The sequence below is a fragment of the Lemur catta genome, chromosome 10, assembly GCF_020740605.2.
Source record: "Lemur catta isolate mLemCat1 chromosome 10, mLemCat1.pri, whole genome shotgun sequence".
Taxonomy (NCBI): Eukaryota; Metazoa; Chordata; class Mammalia; order Primates; family Lemuridae; genus Lemur; species Lemur catta.
The window spans coordinates 7,756,375-7,766,270 of NC_059137.1; the positions used below are offsets into that span (position 1 = coordinate 7,756,375).

General features: G+C 53.7%; 1 protein-coding gene and 1 long non-coding RNA gene across 4 annotated transcripts in view; one reads left to right on the forward strand and one right to left on the reverse strand.

The window, feature by feature from the left end:
• SH2D3C (SH2 domain containing 3C) overlaps window positions 1–8,445 on the forward strand; it is a 30,204-nt gene extending 21,759 nt beyond the window's left edge. For all 3 annotated transcript variants that reach the window (XM_045563363.1, XM_045563364.1, XM_045563365.1), the window contains 7 exons: window positions 740–864; window positions 2,399–2,934; window positions 4,283–4,398; window positions 4,952–5,123; window positions 5,929–6,040; window positions 6,416–6,622; window positions 7,836–8,445. In XM_045563363.1, coding sequence (XP_045419319.1) covers window positions 740–864; window positions 2,399–2,934; window positions 4,283–4,398; window positions 4,952–5,123; window positions 5,929–6,040; window positions 6,416–6,622; window positions 7,836–8,011 — 1,444 coding nt within the window. In that variant the 3' untranslated portion in view covers window positions 8,012–8,445. The remainder of the gene's footprint in view (window positions 1–739; window positions 865–2,398; window positions 2,935–4,282; window positions 4,399–4,951; window positions 5,124–5,928; window positions 6,041–6,415; window positions 6,623–7,835) is intronic.
• Window positions 1,349–4,648, reverse strand: LOC123646432. Its single transcript, XR_006737895.1, has 3 exons — window positions 3,726–4,648; window positions 3,079–3,122; window positions 1,349–2,300 (listed from the first exon to the last, which is right to left on the reverse strand). It is a non-coding gene; the product is annotated as an uncharacterized LOC123646432 (long non-coding RNA).
• Window positions 8,446–9,896: the final 1,451 nt, after the last annotated feature.

Sequence of the window (9,896 nt, forward strand, 5' to 3'; positions counted from 1 at the left end):
GTGTGTCTGAGACATCCTGATCACCATCTGGGAACAGAGAGGAGGGGCCAGGATGGCAGGCCTACCACCCTGAAGATCCCCACCCTTCCTGTTAGACCCCCTCTCCTCAGACAGTTCTCCAAGTTGGGGGAAAGGTTCCCAGGGAGGGAGACAGTTGTGCAGGTTGTGGACTGCACAAGGGCTTCTGGCCTGGGGGCAGTGGGGAGCTAAAATCAATCCTGCCCTCTGCTTATCAAGCTGAGCGCACTAGTGAGGGGCTGTGTCTGCTCAGAGAGTGGGTGCAATTGACTAATTTGTGCAAAGGCACCTGTGGGGTAGTGGGGTTCTAACTGTACCCCCATTCCTGTCCTCCTGGGGAGAGGGAGAGACAGAGGAGCCTGAGAAGCCTTGGCTCGGCTGGGTGCCCCCAAGTCTCGTTTTCCGAGGCTGGTCCAAGCCGTGTGGAAGGGGAATGCCGGGTGGAGATGGAGACAGCAGAGCAGTGTGGGGATGTGGCTGGAAACCAGGCTGGCGGAAGCGGAGTGTGCTGGCTGGGAGTCGCGGACCAGGGTTCCCAGCTCTGCTCCTGACTTGCTGTGCAAGCCCAGCCCAGCCGTTCCTCCTCTGGGCTTCCATCTTCATACCTGCCAATCGAGAGGCTTTTCTGCCTCTGAAGTTCATGGGGCAGATGTGGGGGTCCCAGAAGTGGGCTGAGGCTCTGCCCTCGGGCTCCCGGCCCATGAAGGTGTCTGCTCCACAGCACGTCACTGCCCCACCCTCGGGACTCCATCCGCAGCTGTGCGCTCAGCATGGACCAGATCCCAGACCTGCACTCGCCCATGTCGCCCATCTCCGAGAGCCCCAGCTCCCCTGCCTATAGCACCGGTATGGCCAGCCACACGGGTAGAACAGGTGGGGGGATCTGTCGTTGCAACTTCCGTGGCTGATGGGTGGTTATGTGTGCTCCTGCCTCCTCTGAGAGCAATGCCTGCAAGAAGTGACACTGAAAACCTGCTAGCACAACTAGTGATGTTAACACACGAGATAAATCTGTGTTCATTCAACACAACTTACTGAGCCCCTAGGAGGTGCCAGGCAGGTGCACAGAGGGGGTTCCCAGTGTGTTCTCCAGAAGCGATGAAGCCTGCTGGAGACACACTGTGTTGGGACCACGGTCAGATGCTGTGAAGGACACTCGTGTGACAACACAGCTCCCACTGGTCAAGCTCCCACCTGTCGTGGGGTGCTGTGCTGGGCCCCGCACTGGCTGGGCCTCAGGTGACTTAGTGTATCCCTGGTTCCAAGCAGCTGGCTCAAACCAGACTAGTTACACCTTGCTCTTTTGGTTTTCTTAATAGATTTTATTTTTTAGAGCAGGTTTAGGTTCCCAGCAAACTTGAGAGGAAAGTACAGAGCACGTGCTTTCTTATAAATACAAAGAAAGTTTCTCTCATAGAAAAATGCCAGCAGTTCATTTCTGAAAAAACAAAAAAACAAAAAAACAAAAAAACAATGCTTTCAACAGTCAGAATTGTCTACAAATTTGTCCCGGTGGGGGGTAGGGGCAAGAGGAACCTCTGGGAAGCGCTTTCCCCATTGAAGATTTGCTGTCTGTGTGGGTCGTCACAAATCCTTCTCTAAGTACAGAGCTGCCCACTTTGTCATAACTACAAATTTGCCTTGAAAACAACACCCCTGAGTGTAAAAGTTAAAATTTTTGCTTGCTAGAAATGATTTATTGGACAATTTCGGAGCACTGTGGCATAGTAAAGCAGCCCAGAAGTCAGTACTTAAATCCCAGCCCTATCCTTTGCTGGCTGCGTGACCTTGGGCAAGTCAGTGTACCCCTCTGAGCCTCAGTTTTCTCATCTGTAGAATGAAGACCATAAAAATACTTCACAGGATGTTGAGAGGGTTAAATGGACTATGGCACAAAGAAGGATCTTGCAAGCGCTAAGGATCAATAATTATCACCTCTGATTTTTGGTGATGGTTTTACTGCTGTGATCAGTATATCTCCAGCACGTCCAGCTCCGGGCACACAAGGTGTACCCAATAAGTCATTAGTACCAATTCTTGGAGAAATGATTCCATGTGGCACAGTGAACTCCAGCAAGTGCTTAGCTTCCCTGGATCACCAAAACCTCCTCCAAGTATTTAACAGTAATAGTTCAGTGGCAGCCCAAGGCCGCAGTAGCCTCAGGGTAGGGCCATACAAACTCCTGGGGCCCAGGTGTTTCAGAGCATCACCATGGGCTGGTCAGTTTGTCAGAGTCTTCCAGGCCTGGCCTTCACCCACACAGGGAAGTGGAGATGTCCCCCTGTAGGGAAGAGGGAGGCTGTTCTTTTTGGACGGGTGGGGAAACCTCACTTTGGTGGGAGCCGCGGTAACTAGTCCTTTCTCTCTACCTCTCTGCAGTAACCCGTGTCCACGCCACCTCTGCAGCCCCCTCTGCCACAGCACTGCCTGCCTCCCCCGTCACCCGCCGCTCCAGTGAGCCCCAGCTGTGTCCTGGAAGTGCCCCAAAGCCCCCTGGGGAGTTGGACAAGGGCCCTCATGCAAGCCCCTCCCACACCCTCTGCAAGGCCTCCCCATCACCATCGCTAAGCAGCTACAGCGACCCAGACTCTGGCCACTACTGCCAGCTCCAGCCTCCTGTCCGTGGCAGCCGAGAGTGGGCAGCGGCTGAGGCCTCCAGCCGGCAGGCCAGAAGCTATGGGGAGAAGCTAAAGGAACTGTCAGAAAATGGGGCCCCCGAGGGGGACTGGGGCAAGACCTTCACAGTCCCCATTGTGGAAGCCACCTCTTCCTTCAACCCAGCCACCTTCCAGTCACTACTGATCCCCAAGGATAACCGGCCACTGGAGGTGGGCCTGCTGCGCAAGGTCAAGGAGCTGCTGACGGAGGTGGATGCCCGGACACTGGCCCGGCATGTCACCAAGGTTGACTGCCTGGTAGGTGCTGGGTGGATGCTGGGGTGGGGGCAGCACCTCTGTCCTCTGGCTTTGGGACAGGGGTCAAGGTGGTGAGAGGCTCGCTCCCAGAGTCCCCAAGTATAGAGACTGGGCCTGGATTCTGGCTTCACAGCTGTCCTTTACCTGCTCTGTGACTCCAGGCTGGTCATCTTGCCTCTCATTTTCTCCTTTTAAAAGGCAAAAAACAAAATATTTAAAGGAAATTCTTGTTTTCTTTAAATGTCAGTTTGGCACTAGAACTGGGCAGACCTGAAACATGGTGTCTGGCTCCTGGAAGGCAGTTCCTGAGTGTCCCAGAGTCAGCCTGGTCAAAGTCAGCCGCTGGCCCAAGGAATAGAAAAGGCCCGACTCGGCCGGGCGCGGTGGCTCACGCCTGTAGTCCCAGCTTCTTGGGAGGCTGAGGCGGCGGGCGGATAGCTGCAGCTCGCCGGTTCGACACAGCTGCAGCTCGCCGGTTCGACACCAGCCCGAGCGCAGTGAGACCCCGTCTCCGTAAACAAAAAATCACAAAAAAGACCAAAAAAATACTCAAAACCAACAAAACCCAGCCGGGCGCTCTGGCAAGCGCCTGTAGTCCCAGCTACCCGGGAGGCTGAGGCACGAGGATCGCTCCCAGCCCGGGACCTGGAGCTTGCGGTGCCCCAGCCTCACTGCACTCTACCCAGGACACCGAGTGACACTCTGCCTCCACAAAAAAAAAAAAAAAAAAAAAAAGAAAAGGCCCGACTCCTCACTACCCCCTAGTGGACAAAAAAGCAAAAAAATATTACCTCGGCCCTTACATTGTCAATGCCTGGGCCTTTGCTTTGTATGCGTCTTTGACCGTCAAGGGATCCCAGTTGTCTCTGTGGCTCAGTTTCTCCCTTTGCAGTTCGGGAGGAACTGATTACCTGGTTACACTGTTCTGAGAGCTCAGGAAGCAAGAAAAGAGAGGAGGCAGAGATGTTGCTCCATGAAGAGTACAGGGTGAGAAGGGAGGAACCCGGGTTCTAGGCCCACTGTGTGACCTTGGGCAAGTCCATTCCCTCCCTAAGCCTCAGGTTTTCCTTCTGGAATAGGGGTGTCCTCATCCTTGAACTTAACTGAATATTTAACATGCCAGACACCTCTGGGCATTTCCCCATTTATCCTCCATTTCCCAGATGGAGAAACTGAGGCTCACTCAGGAAGGTAGAATCACTTGCTCCATGTCAGAGGGTTAGCGGTGGAGCTGGGATTCAAACCCGCCTCCCAGCCAGGTTACCCCCTTAGACAAAGCCCTCTGACTCCCAGATGGTTTGGGCCAGCCCTGGCAGGAAATTAATCAGCCCTCTGGGCATCTTTGCAGGTTGCTAGGATACTGGGCGTTACCAAGGAGATGCAGACCCTAATGGGAGTCCGCTGGGGCATGGAGTTGCTCACCCTCCCCCACGGCCGGCAGCTGCGACTAGACCTGCTGGAAAGGTAAGGGGAGCACCGGCTCCCGGGGGCTCCCGGGGAACCCGGCTGCCTTCCGCCCTTCGCCGTGGCCGGTGGGCCAATCACAGTCTCTCAGTCCGGCTCCCAGGGCTCCTGGCCACGCTTCCCGTCCCACGGACCAATCGCAACCTCTCGATGATATCCGCGCTTAGCAATCTTGGTTTCCCAAAGTCTGAGTATATCTCTGCATTCGCCTTCCTGTTTCATCCCCTTGACCAATCATCCCCTTGTCCATCAGCCGTGGCCCCGCCCACCAGCTCGTTCATTCTTAAAACAGCTCTGAGGGTGATTCCACCGATCAATCGCAAGCCCCTCCCTGCGTTCTGGCCCCGCCCCCGACTCACACTGGCCAATCAGAAGCCCGTGGCCTTGCTTTCCATCACTCTGGCCGCGCCCCGAGATCTCACTGACTCTTCGAAAGCTCCCTCTTTGGCTCTGCTCTCCGCCCCTCCCAGCCCAGCGACGCGCGGCGGCGGGCCCCTCCCCAGTCCCGACGCAGTGGTCGGCCCCGCCCACCCTGACCTGGCGGCTCCGACAGGTTCCACACCATGTCCATCATGCTGGCCGTGGACATCCTGGGCTGCACGGGCTCCGCCGAGGAGCGGGCAGCGCTGCTGCACAAGACAATCCAGCTGGCGGCCGAGCTGCGGGGGACGATGGGCAACATGTTCAGCTTCGCCGCGGTCATGGGTGCCCTGGACATGGCCCAGGTACTAGGGGGCCCGCGCAGAGCCCGGCCGCGGTAGACGATCTGGAAGAGCCCTGGGGTGCGTTCCCCTGGGCTGGCTGAGCTTCACGAAGGAAGAGCTTTGAAAGTTTCTAGGCAGCCTTGGTGAGAGTAACTGGGAGAACTGAGTTGTCCAAGTGCTGACCAACATCAAGTTCTTCCCCTTCTCTGGGCCTCTGTTTCCCCACTTGTAGAATGAATGAGGAGCATTATATGAGTTTAGAGAATAAGAAAAAAATGGCTGTCCTTTAGTGAGCACTTACTGTGCTAGGTGCTACACTAAGTACCAGCACTAATTTCTCAAAACAATCTCATGGGGTAGGTGCTTTTATTGTCCCCATTTTACAAATGGAGTAATTGAGACAGGGCAGTCCTTGCCTAAGGTCACACAATCAGAGGCTGAAAGAATTAAGACTTGAACCAGGTCTGGCTGATGTCTGAGCTGAGCCTTACACTACACTGCCTCTCTGAAGCCCAATAAATAGGGACGACAGGGTCGCAGAGGCAGTGCCCCGGGTTCAGCTTCCAGCTCTGCCACTTATGTTCAGAATAACCTCTGGCAAGTCATTCCCCTCTCTGAGCCTTAGTTCCCTCATCTATAAAGTGGGTTGTTGTAAGGGCTTCATGGGAGACATGAAAGGCAATCAGCATTGTCCCCGGTACATGACTGGTGGCCATAATAGTGATTATTATCCCACATCTGGTTGTCCACTCAGCGGGGTGACCTGTGGCCAGCAGCCCCTGTAGGCCCCTTCCCTGGCTGGCCTCTCACAGTCTGGTCTCCCCAGATTTCCCGGCTGGAGCAGACATGGGTGACCCTGCGGCAGCGACACACAGAGGGTGCCATCCTGTATGAGAAGAAGCTCAAGCCTTTTCTCAAGAGCCTCAATGAGGGAAAAGGTACCTCCCCTGCCTTGCTGTGTGACTTTGGACAGGTTCCCGCCATCTCTGGGCTGGCAGAGACTCTCCCAGTGTGGACGATGCTGAGAGCTTGCCTGAGCTGTATGCAGGCTGTTCCCCCCGAGCCCACTCTCCGCACCTGGTGGCTGTGTAAGCTCTGGCTGGGTCCAGGCTCAGCTCTCTGGGCTGGGCCAAGGCTTTTGCATTCAGCTGGGGGAATCCAAAAGGAAGGGTTTGTCCCAGGAGTTAGGAGCCCTCGGGGCTCTCTCTGGGACCTCAGGCAGGCCCCTTTCTTCCACACCTCAGCTTGTGGGACTGCAGTGGACAGTGGGGTCCTCCAGGGTCTCTAAGCGCCTGCTGTCTCCCTCCCTGCAGAAGGCCCCCCACTGAGCAACACCACCTTTCCTCATGTGCTGCCACTCATCACCCTGCTGGAGTGTGACTCGGCCCCAGCAGAGGGCCCCGAGCCCTGGGGCAGCACAGAGCATGGCGTAGAGGTGGTGCTGGCCCACCTGGAGGCCGCCCGGACTGTGGCGCACCACGGAGGCCTGTACCACACCAACGCTGAGGTCAAGCTGCAGGGTGAGTGCTGGGTGCCATCTGGGGGGTCCTGTAAGCTTGGGCCTCCCTCCACCTGACTCACTGCTCCCTCTTCTCCCTCCCTCTGTCCTGCCTGTCCCCTGACTCCTCATCCCTTTTGTTCACTCACTCATTAGTTCAACAAACCATTGTTAGTGTCAGACACCAGGTGGGGGTAGGGGGACACAGAGATGATTCAAAGAGCACCTTTGATGCACAGGGTCTTAGCTTCAGTGGACCTCAGTGTTCTCATCTGTGAAATGGGCATCGTGTAGGCTACTTTACAATGTTGTTTGCAAGGCACTCAGCCTGGGGCCCTGGAGCTGAGACAGACCTGCCCAGTCTTCGCAGAGCTCAGTCTACTGGAGAGGTAGACCTCCCTCTTGCGAAAGGAGCAGAGAGAAAGTGGCTTCAGACAACCTCTCTTACTGCTTTTGGCATTATTTAAGTCATCACGATTCATTGGAAACAAATTGGAAATTACAGCTGAGCAAAATAAGATTTGAAAAAAATTACCCTCAATTACTCAGAGGTAAACGCTGTGAACACATTCTGGTGTCTTTCCAGCCTTTTCCTTTTTCAGAAAGAAAAAATGTATATTTTTTACATTTACTTACAAAATGTATATATTTCTTAGAAAAAAATATAGAACTTATAGAAAAATACAAAAAAGAAAAGAAAAATCACCCAAGATCTTCAAAAAATTAACATTAATATTTTATCTTCTAATCATTTAAAAACTATAGGCTGCATGGCTGGGCATGGTGGCTCACACTTGTAATCCTAGCACTTTGGGAGGCTGAGGCGGGAGGATCACTCGAGCAAGAGTGAGACCCCATCTCTACCAAAAATAGAAAAATTAGCCAGTCATGGTGGCAAGTGCCTGTAGTCCCAGCAACTTGGGAGGCTGAGGCAGGAGGATTGCTTGAGCCCAGGAGTTTGAGGTTGCAGTGAGCTACAATGATGCCACTGCACTCTAGCTAGGGCAGCAGAGTAAGACCCTGTCTCAAAAAAAAAAAAAATTATAGACTGCAAATAGGAAGACAAAGGTGCTAAACTATGTGGTCGTGTTCATCAACAAACCTTGTTAGATCCCTAGCAGGGCTGGGGGAAGGTCCCACTGAGCAGGGCCCTGAAGGATGTTGGGGCTCTGGGTGGGAGCTCCAGCCTCCCAGGCTGGATGGTGATCCCCTGACCCTGTGCCCCCACACTGTAGGGTTCCAGGCCCGGCCGGAGCTCCTAGAGGTGTTCAGCACTGAGTTCCAGATGCGCCTCCTCTGGGGCAGCCAGGGCGCCAGCAGCAGCCAGGCCCGGCGCTATGAAAAATTCGACAAGGTCCTCACTGCTCTGTCCCACAAACTGGAACCTGCTGTCCGCTCCAGTGAGCTGTGACCTCCAAGGACCCATCCCCTCTACAGCTGCGACAGCATTGGGGGCAGAAGGGCACAGACCTTTCCCCAGAGCACCCCAGGGACACTGTGATCAGCTCGAGAATGTTCTGGGTTCAACTCCAGGATCTCCTTTGCACCTCCAGGGTCCAGCGTGGACTCTGGACTCCGTCCGACCACCACCACGGCTACACACTCATCAAGTCTCCCTTGAGGAAGAACAGGAACCCCCTGTTCCTACCACCAGCTTCTGCTGCTCCCCTTCCTGCAGGTTCCTTGTTTTTGAGCCACGGGAGGCTCCTCATGCCCCCTCACTCTCCATCTGTCCCTCACTGACACCAAGGCCTCCATCTTGCTGTAAATAAGCCCATCTGCTCTGTAAATAGATGTACAGAAGCCATGTTCTTTCTTTCATATAATAAACTTTTATGACTCTTTCTTCTATCTCTCAGGGGGTCCTGGGGTGGAAGGAAGCACCTTTTCTCAGGTGAAAGGTGGAAAACTTCATTCAACAAATACTTCCTTAGCCTGTAATCCCAGCACTCTGGGAAGCTGAGGTGGGAGGATTGCTTGAGTCCAGGAGTTTGAGGCCGCAGCGAGCTATGATCTTGCCACTGCACTCCAGCCTGGGTGACAGAGCCTATCTCAAAAAACAAAACAAAACAAAAAACCCCAAATACTTCTTTAGCACCTGGGACATTCCAGAGTGTGCCAGGAGCCAGGGTACAACAAATACCAAAACCCACGAGGAGCTAGCAGACCACTGGGGGAGATGAACAGCTAATTCCAACCAAGTGGGAGGAATTCTGACCTGCCCTCACTCCTACCCTGTGCCATGTCCCTGGGAGCCACAGCAACGGTTCCCACAAACACATGACTAAGGATCCTAGTGTTTGGAGTGGAAGGGCTTTTTGAAATCTAAGATCCCAACTTCCTTCTAGAAAACTGAGACCTGGAAAGAGAAGGGACTTTTCCTGGGTCACAGCAGCAGGGTGGGGAAGGTGACAACCTACTGTCCTGACCCAGAGTCCTTTCCTTTTCTCTCCTCAGTAGTGAGGACTACTAATTTCTTTTTAGGCTTTGAAATGTGGGTCCAGAAACCTTGGTGTGTGTGCGTGTGTGTGACAGAGAGAGAGGGAGAGAGACTGTGTGTAGGGGCGGAGTGGAGCAGGGACTCTTTGAGGCAGGCCATGAAGGCAGTTTTCTTGGTTCCCTTACTGCTGGAGGCTTGGGGATCCTGTTCACTGAATCTGAGACGTCTAGAATCCTTTGCTTTCTGAATTCTCTGACCAAGGGAGGCTGATAGCTTCTAACTTAGCACGTTAGATCTTTGGCAGCAGCCAGACTTGGGTTCAGTTCTACTGTTTACCAGCTGGGTGACCTCTTGGGCCCTAAATTACTCCTCAATAAAATGGGAACAACAACAGAACCTGTCTCCTAGGATTGATGGTGAGCACCTAGCACATAGTTCCACTAGTTAAGGGACAGCCATGTTTCATGCAAAATGGATTGTCAGTGATCATTTGTTGATTAGTTTCTGAGCCAAAACACTTTGTGTGCCTGTGTCTCATTCAAATACCACCATTTCTCTGTGTGGCAGGTACTATTATCATAAGACACTTAACACTAATAGCACATAGTAAGTGCTCACAAAAAGCTATTAGTGAAGGCTCTTCTGTCTTATAAAAGAAAAAGAGCATGGAGAGGCGCTTTGCAGGGTGTAAGGTTTCGCACAAGTTTGTGCTGTAATCCTTACGTCGCCCTTTGTGGTCATATCCTTTATTCTTCTGAGCTGCTGTGATGGTCCCCTAGTTACCGTGGCCATGGAAACACGGCCGCCATCCCGGATTGGACCGTCCGCGGGCTCCCTCTGGAGACCACCTTCAGGT